The sequence below is a fragment of the Nematolebias whitei genome, chromosome 14 (genome assembly GCF_014905685.2).
Source record: "Nematolebias whitei isolate Nwh7 chromosome 14, NemWhi1, whole genome shotgun sequence".
Lineage (NCBI taxonomy): Eukaryota > Metazoa > Chordata > Actinopteri > Cyprinodontiformes > Rivulidae > Nematolebias > Nematolebias whitei.
In genome coordinates, this window is record NC_056511.1 from 14,412,788 (window position 1) to 14,428,191 (window position 15,404).

General features: G+C 40.4%; 1 protein-coding gene across 2 annotated transcripts in view; it reads left to right on the forward strand.

Annotated features, from left to right (window-relative positions):
* The first annotated feature begins 555 nt into the window (after positions 1-555).
* The window catches only part of kctd16b (potassium channel tetramerization domain containing 16b), a 187,629-nt gene continuing 172,780 nt past the window's right edge, over positions 556-15,404 (forward strand). The window contains exon 1 of one of the 2 annotated variants that reach the window (XM_037687899.1): positions 556-1,406. In XM_037687899.1, coding sequence (XP_037543827.1) covers positions 568-1,406 — 839 coding nt within the window. In that variant the 5' untranslated portion in view covers positions 556-567. The remainder of the gene's footprint in view (positions 1,407-15,404) is intronic. The other variant, XM_037687898.1, reaches the window with a different exon arrangement.

Below are 15,404 nucleotides of genomic sequence, written 5' to 3' on the forward strand. Positions count from 1 at the left end.
CAAGTTTCTCCAAGATCTTTATTTTTATTTTATTTTTGTTGCCACTGGGGGATCTTTTGGTGTTCGTGGGAAGTTGAAGAGCAACGTCAGCGCCCTTCTCCAGTTTGGACTAAAATAATCCTGAAAGAAGTTTCTTCCATTGAGTTTTAGTGAGGAAAGATTTCTCTTTGTTGGGAAACACTCCCGGGAACGACAACAAAAGGAATATTTCAAGGCAAGTGTGTTTTCCTCTCGGTGCATTAGGCTTCTTTCAGCCTCCATCCTCCTCTTGTAGGACTAATGCTGTTTCCCCACAGGCGATAGGAGTCTCACAGCCACTAATGCAAGCCTCGGAGATGGTTTTCCTCTCATGCAGCACTGATTTTTAGCGTCTCTCTCCCACCATCAGACTTTTTATTTACCCTTTTCAGAACCCCCCCCCAGTAATGACAGGGAACTAACTGGGGAAAGTGTTTGATTAGTCATGATTTTTGTGAGATGAGGTTGGAGAAGAACTTTTGACTCGGATCCATTTTCTTCCCATATTTTTGAGGGACTTGCTGTTAAAGAGGTGCCTGTTTGTTTGTGATGGAAATGATGGCGCTGAATGGAAACTGTAGGACTAATCCCAAAGACCAGGCGTCGGTCCAGAACAGTTTTCCAGATGTTGTTGAGTTAAACGTCGGGGGGCAGGTTTATTACACGCGCCACTCAACTTTGGTGGGCACCCCAAACTCGTTACTTGGGAAGCTCTTCTCTTCCAAAAAAGAAGCGTCTAATGACCTGGCAAGGGACCCCAAAGGCCGTTACTTCATCGACAGGGATGGGTTTTTATTCCGCTACGTTTTGGATTTTCTCCGGGACCGGCAGGTTGTCCTCCCGGACCATTTTCCGGAGAAAGGGAGGCTCAGAAAGGAGGCTGAGTACTTCCAGCTGCCTGACCTGGTGAAGCTCTTGAGCCCCGAGGATATCAAACACAGCCCGGATGACTACTTCCACAGCGACCACGAGGATGGGTCTCAGGGCAGCGACCACCGGCAGTGCCCCCCGCCCTCTTTGGTCCCCGCGGATAGAAAGAGCGGCTTCATCACGGTGGGCTACCGAGGCTCGTGCACCATGGGCCGTGAGAATCAGTCTGATGCCAAGTTCCGGAGGGTCCCTCGGATACTGATTTGCGGCAGGGTGGCCCTCGCCAAAGAGGTATTCGGGGAGACTTTAAACGAGAGCCGTGACCCGGACAGGACACCGGACCGGTACACCTCCCGGTTCTACCTCAAGTTCAAGCACCTGGAGAGAGCTTTTGACATGTTGTCGGAGTGCGGTTTCCAAATGGTGGCCTGCAACTCGTCGGTCACGGCCTCGTTTGTCAACCAGCACACGGAGGACAAAGTCTGGTCCAGCTACACGGAGTACGTGTTCTACCGTAAGTAACACCGCGAAAGACCACTAGTGGGCGCACGTGTTCAAATGTGTGAGAGAAACATCTGGAGGAGGGATAATGGGTGGACCTTCCACAGTGTCTCCTGTAGGTCACATTAGGACTTATAAAAATCAATCTGATTTGATTTACAAGTCTCAAACGCTTGTTAATCAGCTGTGTGAAACATTTTTAGGATGTTTATTTGTAACGCTGCATCTCCTCTGTGAAAATCAGGATGTCTGAGGTTTAAGTCTGACCCCGGGCACAAAACTAACTATAGAAACAACAATTTTACAAAAAAGTTTACATCTAAATGTAGTAGAACAGTAAAATCCACAGAATGGTAGATAAAGTAAAAGCAACTCAATATTGAAAGCTAAAAGTCATAGAACATTAACTAAGAGGTCACAGATATGTATCTAAAGGCTAAATATAGCAAATTGGTGGCTAAAAGTTTCAGAATGACAGACAAGTCAAGAGTAACTGAACTGTAGCTAAAATCTAAAAGGAGCAGACATGACAGCTAAATGTGTCAAAACGACAACTACAACCTAAAGTCTGTAGAATAGAAGCAAAAGAGTAGCTAAAAGCTAAATGTAAAAGAGCAGCAGGTAAATGCTAAAAGCAGCAAAACAGTACTTAAACATTACAGAATTATAGCAGTGTCTTTAAGCTAAAAGTTGCTTAAGCTAAAGATAGCATAAGACAACAAAATATCACTATTACATTGTGGTAGATTTTAAAGAGAACAAAGGAATTTTAATGCTTTTGTGTAGGAAATTTTATTTAAAATAAAAGTAAATAGTTTGAAAAGTGGGGCAGTACGATGGCATAACTGGTAGAGCTGCTGTCTCTCAGCGACAAGGTCGCTGGTTCAAATCCTGGTCCGGGGCCTTTCTGGGTGGAGTTTGCATGTTTTCTCTGTGCATGCGTGGGTTTTCTTCGGGTACTCCTGTTTCCTCCCAAAAACCAAAAACATGCAGGTTAGACTGATTGGTAACTCTAAATTGTCTCTAGGTGTGAGTGAGAGAGTGAATGTTTGTTTGTCTCGTTTGTCTCTATGTGTCCCTGTGATGGACTGGAGACCTGTCCAGGGTGTACCCCGCCTCTTGCACAGTGATTGCTGGACATGGGCACCAGTGGCCCATCTGACTCAAAATGGAACAAGCCGGTAAAAGATAATGGATGGATGGATGGAGTTTGAAAAGTGTAAAGTTATAAAGACACATAAAAGTCAACTATTGATCAATGGAATATTTTTATATACAATATATAGATTATTAGTATACCACAAAGTAGTGGTTTCTAGTAGTGAGTTCAAAGTAGTAATACTTTTGAACCCGTCCAAAGGACCAGACTTAACTTTTTTAGATATTAGGAAGTAGTTTACATAAAGAAAACCATAAACAGGAAAACTATTGTGTGGATCCACATGATTAGACATGTTTAGAACGAGAAGTAGCAGAAATGAAAATGTTGAGGTTCTCCTTAGGAGTGACAAGGATGGATAAGATTAGATCATCAGAGGTACAGCACAGGTTGAACAACTGGGAGATAAAGTTAGAGAGGCCAGACTGAGATGGTTTGGACATGTCCAGAGGAGGGACAGTGGGTATACTGGTAGAAGGATGTTAGAAATGCAGCTGCCAGGAAAAACACAAAGAGGAGATTTGTGGATGTAGTTAGAAAAGACATGGAGGTAGTTGGAGAGGACAGAGTGAGATGGAGGAGGATGACTCGCTGAAGAGGAAAAAGACAAAAGAAGACATCTTTAGTGGGGTTAAGGTAGGATGCATTTAAACATTTAACTGAGTGGATTTGTCTTTAATCTCAGCCTCAAACATTTTACAGCATGTTGCAACATTTGATACAACCCTGCAAGAGTTTATATATATAAAAAAATGTATCCAGATTTTTCAATAATCTCCCTTTGAGGCATCATGAAAGCTGTCAGAGCAGTGATTTGTTAATGCGCTGCCACTTCTCATCATAGTCTAATTTGCTTCTCCACTTTCTCTCTCACTCTCTCTCATCCTGCCCAGTTTCATTTCAACTCCCCTGCATTTCATTTTGGATTTTGATATTACTCTCTTTGCATTTCTCTGTCTGTGAGCCTCACAGGCTGCTGCCTATGTAGGAGGCTGATAAAGAGGTTGTAAGGAAAAGTTCATCATCAGGTTTATTGTGGCTGTTGTACAGTTTTATGGCATCACAATATAATCCATACACTCTGATTTATCACAAGCACAGTTCTTTGCACAATAAACTACTCCAGAACAAGTAGCAGTGAGTAAATTATAGATTGACAAAGGCCTATGGTTGAATTGCCAAACAGATTATTTAGAATTTGATCACGTCATGTTGTAAAACACATAAGTGACAAGCCATATTGTGCTGAGTTGTAGAATACTTAATTGTGGAAGATTTACATGGCACCTAGTATTTAACTGTGAATCAGCCACATAACATATCAACATTCAAGGTTTTTAAGACAGAATAATTTCTTTGTTTTTCAATAAAGGTGTATATTTCTACCTCATAATTTATCAAATTGCACTCAAGGTCTAAACACATCGTGGTATTTTATTGCCAAACTGAAGAAAATGTAGACGGCATGGAAAGTTCAGAGAAGAGGAGTAAGAATAAGAATAATCACAGCACGTTCAGACAAGGTTATCTTAAGATTTCCTTTTTCCTCCATATCAAAATGTCACATTTGTGAATGGGACTCCAGATGGGTGAACAAAGGTTTCTGAAACGTTTCATTATTAAATTGCATATTGTTGAATAATATTTCTAATGGAGAGTCACTGAAGGGATTAGAGAGCACAAGTGTCCAGTTTAGTCACCCAGCTTTGCCTTTTGTGCATCGATATTTCTTGTAAATAGGTAAAAATTGATCAACGGCACTGCTCAGTGGGAATAATGTAATCCATTCAACTGTTCTTTAAATAAGATATTTTCCATTCATCCGTTATCTTTACCCGCTTCTATCTTTTGGGGTCACGGGGGTGACTGGTGCCCATGTCCCGCAATCACTGTGCGAGTGGTGGGGGACACCATGGACAGGTTGCAAGTCCATCACAGGGACACATCAAGACAAACAAGACAAACAACCATCCACTCTCTCACTCACACCTAGGGACAGTTTAGAGCACACGTGTCAAACTTAAGGCCCAGGGGCCAAATGTGGCCGTCGTTGACATCTTATTTGACCCCCAAGATGATATGTGAAACGTAAACTACTTCTTTCTTTTAATATTTTTCAGTAATAGTTGATTACAATGTCAAAAACACAACAGAGAACATTAAATGAGACCAGTCATAGTCTTGTTGAGGAACCTGTGACCAAGAAAAGATGTTGGGTTTTTGATTTGAGTTAATGCAGATTCTGAAATTGGCCTTTAGTTTGAAAAAAAAGTTTTAATTTTAACCCCTTTTGTAAGTGATTTTGACACCCCTGATTTAGAGTTTCCAATCAGTCTAACATGCATGTTTTTGGTCTGTGGGAGGAAATGGGAGTACCCGGAGAATACCCACACATGCATGGAAAGAACATGCAAACTTCACCCAGAAAGGCCCCCCGGACTGGGATTTGAACCAGGGTAATCTGCTCGCTGAGATGCAGCAGCTCTACCAGTTGGAGACTGGTAGGACTTGCGACCTGTCCGGGGTGTCTCCGCCTCTCGCACAGTGACTGCTGGATATGGGCACCAGTGACCCCTATGACCTGAAAAGGAAGAAGCGGTTAAAGATAATGGATGGATGGAATTTTAAAATCATTGGTACTTTGCTGTATGTGAAGTTTGTAAACATTTGGTACTTTGTGTAGACTTGTATTTTGTAATACCCCTTAAACAGTATAAATCTTTGAGTGCATCACATTTTTATTCATAAATACTTTGTTTTCTTTTCCAAGCAAACAATTCTGAGGTTTGTTTTCACTCACAGAGAATCACTTTAAGCACCCAATCTAAATTCCAGCGTTGCTTAATTAGCCATGTTTTGGGTGAATTAAAACACGTTCCCAAGCATCATTGTTTTAGTGCGCTTCAAAATAAGCTAAACCATCTGCAAGTTCCTACGTGACCAAAACATGTTTTAGTTTTTGCCATTTTAGAAGAACCCCACTGTATGCTTCATAAATGACAAACGTCAAATAAACACATGAGCAAAGAGCAGCTGAAGAAACACACGAGGACAATTTGCTGGGTTGGGTCCAGGCTAAATGAGCTCTGCATTAATGACCTACATAAAGCACACGGACTGGATGGCTCTTGGCTCTTAAAACTCCCAGAAGTAACTCTAACAAGCCAAATCAAGAGCTGGTGAGAGCTGCTGACACATGTCACATAAACACACACGTGCGCACGCTACACATCCTGCTAATGTGATATCTGGCAGTGTGTTTGTGGGCCACCGCTGCCACTTTCTGCCTACTGACAGCAGTAAGAGCTTCCTGATTTTGCTGACAAATGTTCAGCTTGTTAGGGGCATCACACTCAAAAGCAGGGGGTACAAGTCGCCATGGTAAGCACATTGAGAATCATGCTGGGAGTTTGTTTAATGCTGCAGTCACACAGTGGATTAAATGCAGCGGCTGACAATCTACCTTCTCCATTTGCTTCTCTTTTGTCCCCTCTGTCTTGCTCTTTCATGTCTTGTCAATTTGTTGGAGTCAATCATTGTCTTTTCTTTTGATTCAGTTCCTGCCTTGCCTCTCCCCAGCTTCATTTCACTCCGTGCGCCGCAGGGGCAAGAAGCACAGCGGCGACACCAGTTGCCTTTACATGCCCCAGTGCACCGTCACGCCTCCTGTCTTGCTTCTTATTCATATCTCTGTCTGCCTGTCTGTCTGACGTCATGATTTCTGCTTTATCTGTCGTCTTCATCTGTCTTGTGCCATGTTTGATTTAGGCTAAGGTCTGATTTTGTATTTTCAGCAAGACCTTACTCAGTACATTCAAACATACTCATTGCAAACTATAAAATAAAACTTATAAAGTTAACCTGAACTACACAATGTGCAGTTTCAAAGTGTTTAACCAAGTACTGTATTTTCCACCTATAATTAATTATTTTTTCATAGTTTGGCCAGTCCTGCGACATGAAGTCTGAAGCGACTTATATTCATATTTTTCCCTATTCATGACACAATCTTTGACTGATGTGATAAATGTTCATTCAGACAGACATGAACCAAAGAGTAAACATTACCATTTGCAGCCACAAGAGGGCCCTCTAGGCTTTTGCCAACTAAATATTGTTCCTCTTATGCTAACCCCCCCCCCCCCCCCCACACACACATCTTCCTTCGGAGTTGGCAGAGTTGTTCAGAAGCAACACTGAGGATGGTAACTTGCTTGTCGGACTTGTTGGCTTGCTATTTTAATTAAGCCTGTTCAGGATCCCAGGTATGTTCTGTGTGCACACGCCACGAGCGAACATATAACAGTTGGGAGCGTGAGTCTACAGGGCGGGTGCACAACCTGTGTGTCTCTGTTGTGACAGACACACACTCAGAAAAAGACGAGAGGAGGCAGGGGGAGGTGTCTGTCTTTCCCCATTGCTACAGTGCAGCTTCAGTGAGACATGAGTGAGACCGGGCAAGAGCGTCTTGTTAATTTAAAATAATAAACCGAGAATATGGTCCAGTCACTCAGCGACCACTGAGCGGGCCAGGCCACCGGGAAATGTCCCGGTGCTCCCAATGGACAGTCCGTGTGTTATGATTATTTCAGATTAAATGTCTGCTCTTGCATTTTGTGAAATACACGTCTAAATAAAAGTGACTTATACTCCGAAGCGACTTATACAGTGTATGTTTTTTCCTCTTTATGAGGCATTTTTTGACTGATGCGACCTATACTCCAGAGCGACGAATAATCCGGAAAAAAACAGTAGTTTTCCAGTCATAGTCAATGAATATGCAGTTCTGAAATGTGGGTCCACACTCCATGTAAACAAAGCACTCAGTTGAGTCCGCCAACAACCAAGTGGAAGCTTGAGATACATGTGGCTGATCTACATTTAGCTGGCTGTAGTCGGTTTAGGTAAACAAATATGACAGAACTGAACAGGCGTAGGTTCTCAGATAAATTATTTAGGTGGGAATTTAAGAGTGAATCCGCTGCTAAACCTAAAAGAAAAGAGAAAGATAGAGTAAGATAACGGTTATGAAGAAATATTGTGGATAAAGTAAGGCAGTGGAGTGCCAGAAAAGCAGAGCTTGGCATTCACACGCTCAGTTTTTTGCTAAATTTCTGCCACACTAATTTACAGTTTCCATGTGTTTTTAACTCTAGTTCAAGATTGTTTAAAAAAAGAAAACAATTGGCACACTTTACTTGACAAGTTGGAGACTAAATATGTTCCAGTACATTAAAACTGTCCAACTTCTCCATCCCAAGCGGCTCTTTCTTGGACGTCATCATTGTTGACCTATTTTCAGCCCCTTCAGCTCTTTTTGTAGGTAAACAAATTCACATAGAAGTTAGCAGCCTTTCATAAATTTAGCCTACAAAGTTTATATTTAAAGACATATTAACCATCAATATGAGAACAAGAAGTGCAGATTTGTTTCCCTAATATAATGAAACCATCCTCTCAGCTTGATGTGGAAAGAAAAACTGACCGATGTGGCTGAATGGGAACAAATCCTCCCCACAGCTCGGGTCTTCCCTGGATAGAGGAGACTGCTTGGCATCACATTAGTGATAACTGCTTTGTAATGACATGAGCAACAACCACACACACTGCTGGTGTAACTTAAAACTTTTCATATAGACACATTAACACTGGTTGGTTGGATACCATCTACTATTACCCACACACTGGCTGATTCGATAGAGGACCCACTAGGCTGGCAGCTAAAAATAACCTCAGACAAAAGTAGCTGCTTTATTTGGACACCTGGCTTTTCTTTCATAATCAAGGCTAAAGTTGGAAAAACTGATTTGATTTATTTGATTTTAATTAATTTGTTTTAATACCACAAATCACCTTTACTGACACAAATGTTTTCATATTTAACTTGAAGTCATATGCTCATGGGGCTTGACTGGAGATGTGTTACAATCAAAACCAGTATATAGTTTTCATGTTCGCATTTTTGCCCATCTGTATGTGCATTTGTCTGCTGTGTTAGCAAAATATCTAGCAGATGAGAGTCATCCAAAACGAATACTCCAAAAGCTAACTGATCATGCAAACTCAGTTTAGCATTACCTTTGAAACAACTCTGTCAGGAAAATATCTCATGAACCACTGGACATATTTTAATGAAAATTAAGGAAATAATCATTGAATGTACCTCTAAAGACCAGGTCTCCTTTCTAAAAGAGATCTGTGATCTCAGTGGAATTTGCCTGGTTAAATAAAAGGTTAATAAAATATAACTAAATAAAGATGACTGTTTGGAGTCAGTCTAGTTCAAAATGGCCGTTACATCCAACTGAAATAAAGAAAGAGAAAACAAAAATAAAGGAAATCTAAATAGCTATAATCTGAAGTCACCACAGGATGTGTCAGGATGTGCAGCAAAACTGCTGGCATAGCCCTACAGAACCTCACTGACCTACACAAGGCAAGGTCAGTGCACGAGGCCAGGCTGATTCTGGCAGATCCTGATCACTCACTCCATAGTGAGATCAGGTTGCTTCCATCTGTACGCAGGTATCTGCTGCCCAGATCAGACTCAGAATCAGAATAAGCTTTTTATCATCATTGCACCGAGATACAACGAGAACATGTACGTACAGATGGACGGAGTGCACGAAGCTGCTGCTATAAAGCGCGGCCTTCTTATTTTTATTCAGAATGCATTTTTTAGACAGAAAAAGGGACAAAGCCATGAGGAGAGGGATAGTGGCATTACAAAAAAGATCTCTTCACACCTTGTCCTTACAGGGCAAGATTTAAGACATCAAAAAAACTCTGCCAGCCAAAAGCACATTTATGAACACTACACATGCATTTACAACGAGGAGGTCCATGAAGCACTAGATAGTCCATTATCCTGATAAGATGATGGTCAGACGTAGAATGAACAGACTGAAAAACTCATTCATCCCTGTAGTGATCAGGCTTCTCAATGAACATTGATGATTTCTGTAATGGCTCAACGTCTTGTATAGTATGGATGTTTTTGTGTGTTTTCTTGACTGTGAAACTAATTGCCCCTCGGGGATAATAAAGATTCTTGAACTTGAACCACGAGAACATGTATTTTTGTCCTTTTTTAAACAATTAAATTTCCTTTCTGGACACTTTTTAAGTATAACAATGACCTCAAAGGCTCTTACTTGATGCCCAGCAGTGCAAACTGCTAAATCTGGCCCTGAGATTTTATTTATGTTTACTGGAAAATTGTTGTTTTACCCTTCGGTTCCCTTCCTTGACAGCAAATGCAGTCTTTACTCTGTGACTGCAGACACAAACGTTTTCTTTTATAACCATTAGTTGATTACCTGGAGAAACTGTGCTAATGTTTTAGTTTTATATTTTTCAAACACATTATTTGCAGTAGATGACAATTTTTTGTAACACGATCTCCTTTGAAAGTTAATCTTAAAGTAACGGTTTAATTTCATATAACGTGCAACTTTTCTTCTCACTTTTAAGTAATGTGATGAACATTTTGAAAACTATTTATCCTATTAAAAAACAACTAAATGCATTTTATCACATATACTTTTCTTTTTCATTTCTTAAATTTTTATGTGTATCACTTTTACAAATATACATAGTTTCAATGGGAATTTCAGTGTTTGCTTGTACATGAATACAGGAAAATAAAATAATTCACACAGGAAAATATTTAACATATTACATACTTTTTAATAAATAAAGCACTAAATTAAAATGCATGCTCTCTTTACAATATTTGAACAACTTTACCATTTTACACTTGAAAATGTCAAATTATTGTTACTCTAAATTCCCAAATTTTGTAAATCTTTCTTGCCTCGTATTTGCTCAGAGTTGCTTCAATGACTATAGCTATCAATCTCACTTTTTTTGGTATTTTTTCATTATCTGGGTTGCCTCTGAGGGTGTGGAAGGCTAAATATGTTTACCAATTTGCTGCATGTCTGAAGTGAATGATAATTAATCATCTCTGCTGACAGTTGAATTATTGAATCCACTTCAGGGCCTAACAGAGCTGTCCAATCATAAAATCCAGAAAATTTGAATTTGGCACAAAGGAAGCATTTCTAAAATGCTAAAGGGATAGAGAATATAAATACTTTTTCTGGCTCAGGATGTACTTTCAGTTTTACTTTTTACTTTACAAACTGGGAGCTGGTGAAATGTGTTTCATTACAAATGGGTTCTCGTGTATGCTGGTGTGTGCCATGCTGCACCATTAGCTTGTTGCACACAGATGAGTAACTCCTTGCGGGGCAAATGTATTTTGGCAGGCGGTGGTTACAGTGTGTGTGTGTGTCTTTTAGTGTGTGACCCTCACTGCACTACCTGAGGCATTTGAACGCTCACCGAGCCACCAGGAAAACACACCTGCACTCCTCCACCAAGTTCTCTCAGACTCTTGTAATGCATACGACAGCCAGAAGCACTCATCGACAAATAAAACTACACGATGCTCAGAGGTGCAGCTTCGCCAAGACTAATCTGAAAAGACATTACCAATAGAAGTCCTGTCCTAAAGCCCTGTTTGAGTTGAATAGCTGAAGAGCAGAGAAGCTATGGAAGCTCTGAAACGAGTTTTGATGGCTGCTGTCAGCCTCATTTCGGCAGGAGTACACCACCATACCGCAAAGCTGAAATATTTAGACTAAAACAAACATCAAAATGGCTACAACTCAGTTCTTACCAACAAATACTTTGAGTATGAACAGATCGCCTGAGAGCTTTTAGTACATTTTGACCATAACTGTTTGATTGAACCTTGTCTGTTTCTTCCTTTTGTTTGTCTCTAATGAAGTATTAGATCAATTTTACTTAAACTCCCAGAAACAATATACTGGAAGCATAAGTACAACTGATCATCTGTTGAATTCAACCAAATTCAAGATGGCTGTCAAAGCTAATTGCCCTTAGAAAACACTAAAGTAGCTGTAACTCTGGGAACTTTACAAACATTGAGCTGAAAGTTTAATAGCCGAGAGTCATCAACAACGCCATCTCCAAAAGTTATTTGAAACTTTTAAACGCTTTAAATACTTGAACTCTGACATTAATTGTTGGAGTTAACTCTGTTTTTAGTTAGCAAAATATCTACTGAACCATTAGATGGTATGAAACTCTCAGAAAGTAATTAATAGATACAGCATCATTCAAGCTGGTCATCACCGTTGATCATCTTTAGCAAACACATGAATAACTCAATAAAATGTACAGATATTGAACTAAAGTTTGATGTGGTTGTACCTGAGTCATGCCAGCCATATACAAAGTATTTACATATTTTATTTAAAACCGGCATACAAAAACGCAGGCTGTATGCTTTTGTCAAAGGAATGCTAGTTTCTTGTTATAAATATATTTCCTGGAGCTAAAACCACATATTGCCTTTATTTTTTTCTGTCATAATATTTTATAAGAAGTCATTTTAGATCTTTTTACTTAATTGTTTAAAACCTTAAGAATTTGAACATATTGTACTAACTTCTATCATAAAACTATCCTATAGGATAAAGAGATATAAATGTGTTTACTCCAGGGACATTAAGAGCTTCTACATTAACACATATTTTCTGAGATTTTCAGCACCGTTTCCATAGGGGTTGCTTGGAAGAATACAAATATTGCAGCAGACTGACAAATTTTTTCATAATTTACCGAGCCATTATTATAGAATGAATTTTAAAAAGTTCCTAAATGAGCCCATCCATGGCGACTTGACGTGCATGCAGATAGTAGCTGCTGTTTCCCAGTTTGTTAACCTGCAAACTGGTGGATCCACTATGGCAGTGCTTCTCAATTATTTTTGGTTACGCCCCCCAGGAAGAAATAAACATTTCGCCACCCCCCCCCCCCCCCAACCCTCCGCTGCGAAACTTGTGCTTTGACAATCGATAAAACTAAAACATTTTGTCAACGCGAAAGAGGAAAGAGGGGGCAGGTGTCCCTCTCGCTTTGAGTTCATACTCTTTGTTGCTGCGTGCTGTGGGTGAAATGCGTCCAGAGCAGAGGACTTGTTAGTAAAGAATAGAGTCCTAACATTAATTAAACATTACTTCTGTATTAAAAAACACACAAAAATTGTGCTTTGACAAACTAAAAATAAATTGTTAAAGTAAAAGAGGAAGAGGGGCAGGTAACGCACTCGCTTTGAGTTTATTCTCTGTCGCATGAGCGCTGCGGGTGACAAGCGTCCAGAGCGTCACCATCTGAGGAGTTGTCACAGAGACACGGTTCAATCATGGCTCCCCAAAGGACAAGACAGACATGTTTGCTCATAACTTTATTATTATTAAGACTGAGAGTTGCCGGTTTTTAGCAAACAGTTGCCGAACGCACCCTGACACAATGAGAATGGCGCAAAAAAACCCAAACAAAAAACCTTATCCCTGCCGCAAAATGTTCCCCGGGGTCACATGCGCCCCCCCCCCTGGCATTGCTCCGGCCCCCCCCACAGGGGGCGTGCCCCACTATTTGAGAAGGACTGCACTATGAGAAGGTGCTGTTTATAAGACGGAGTTTGTTGTAGCTCCTCAGACTGGAGAAGTCTTGTGGATAAAAGACAAAACATTTCAGCAAGAAGAATCCGTCCTGAGGACTTGACTCAACCTCGTTAGATTTATCTACCTGGATTACTGAACATGCATCAAGACATACTGTATTGTAATAGCTGCTGTTTCCAACTTTCTAGCTGCATGTTGTCCTGTTATTTTGTTGATACTGGGTGTACATTCACGTAGTAAAAATAGCCCAGAAAGACATAATAATACAGATGTAAGCCTCTTTTACCAGCCCCTGTGCTGTAATTAGTAAAATAATGTGATTTTTCTAGACCATTTTTGCATTTCCAATCCAATCCAGGGCCATTTTAGGCTTGTAAGAATGTGTGCCTGCTTTTTATTGCACAGGTAATTCTTTTTATGAACAATTTTTTTTGTCTTCAAATGACAAAATCACTTGTGTGGTACAGTAGCAATAAAAAAAATCATTAAAGCCTCTAACTGTAAGTATTTCAGCATTTCTCAGTGGTTGAGATGGGGTAGAGGTAAGGCAGCCAAATTGGACCAGAAAGTTAGAAAATCGCGATTCGGCTCCCCGCCATTCCCACATGCCGTGGTGTCTCTGAGCATGACACACAACCCCTAATTGCTCCCCGGGTGCCTACATAGCTGCCCACTGCTCCACCTGAGTGTAACGTGTGATGGGTTAAATGCAGAGAACTAATTTTACCATTGTGCAATGATGACAATGTCGGACTAACCCTTCCCACTTTCTGTCTCATGCCACCCTTAATAATGTGATATGCTTTTGTTTAATTTTTGACACGGGCTAAAAAAACCAAACAAACAAACAAAAAAAAAAAACAGAGAAAGTTACAAAGAGATATTTTCTCTTGCTAAAGAAAATATACAAATTATATAAATGTTTTGGTATTTTTTAGTCTGAAAGTTATAGCGTGGCACGGTGGTTCAGTTGGTAGTTCTGTTGCCTCTCAGTAAGAAGAAGCCGAATCAAATCTTGGCTAGGAGGCTTTCTGGATGGAGTTTGCATGTTCTCTCTGTGTATGCATGGGTTTTCTCCGGGTACTCTGGGTTCCTCCCACAGACCAAAAACACGCATGTTAGGCTGATTGGTAACTCTAATTGTCCCTAGGTGTGAGTGAATGGTTGTATCATTTGTCTCTATGTGTCCCTGTGAAGAACTTACGACCTGTCCAGGATGTCACCCGCCTCTCACACAGTGACTGCTGGACAAGGGCACCAGTGACCCCCAAGATCCAAAAAGGAAGAAATGGGTATAGATAATGGATGGATGGAAAATTATTATATAATAAAGTAATAACAATAATATTAATGCATTTTAATTGGTAACACATTTCAAACCAGCCAAGGACACATTACAAGATTAGAACCAATACAGCACAAAATCACAGCATAAAAGCAGATACTAAAATGAAAAACAAGTAGAAACAGCCAAGAAATTAGAGAAGGCTAACTTGAACAGATAAAAGTTTAAGAGTTGGGATTTGAAGGTAAGAAGAGAGTCAATATTACGGATGTCTGGAGGAAGAGAGTTCCAGAGTTGGAGAGCAGAGTGGGACAAAGCTTTGTTTTTCTATAGTGCCGAGGTGGACAGAGGGAACAGTGAGGGGGGATAGGTGAGGAAGAACAGACGGAGCAGGAAGGGCTGGTAATGTGGAGGAGATCAGATAGAAAAGGAGGGGCGAGGTTGTGGATGGCCTTGAATGTGTGAGGCTGGATTTTAAATTGAATTCTGAATATGAAGCCAGTGGAGTTGCTGTGGGACTGGGTGGTGAAATGAGGGAGTTTTAGTACCGATTCAGAAAGCTGAATTTTGAACCATTCAAGATTTGTAAGGGAAACTGGAGAAGAGAGAATTACAATAATCAATTTAGGAAACAACAAGACTATCAACAAGAATGGAAGCAGTGTGTAGAGAGAGGTGGAGTTAGTTGTTTTCTAGGTGGAAATATGCAGACTGGATAATGTTATTGATGTGAGAGTGGAATAATAAAGCGCTGTCAAGTATGACACCCAGACTCTTGGCCTGATGGGATGGAGGAACCAAGGAGCTGTCAATGGTGAGGGAAAAACTGTTGACTTTGGAAATGATGGATTTAGTACTAATAACCTTAAACTCATTTTTGTCACTGTTTAATTTAAGGAAGTTTGAAATGAATCAGGATAAAATTTCCGATGAGCAGGATGTGAGGGAGGAGGGTGGCAGTGAAGAATTTGGAAAGGTGGATAAGAAGAGCTGGGTGTCATCAGCAAAGCAATGAAAGTGGATCTTGAAATTACAAAATATGTTGCCAAGGGGAGGAAGGTAAGTGATAAAG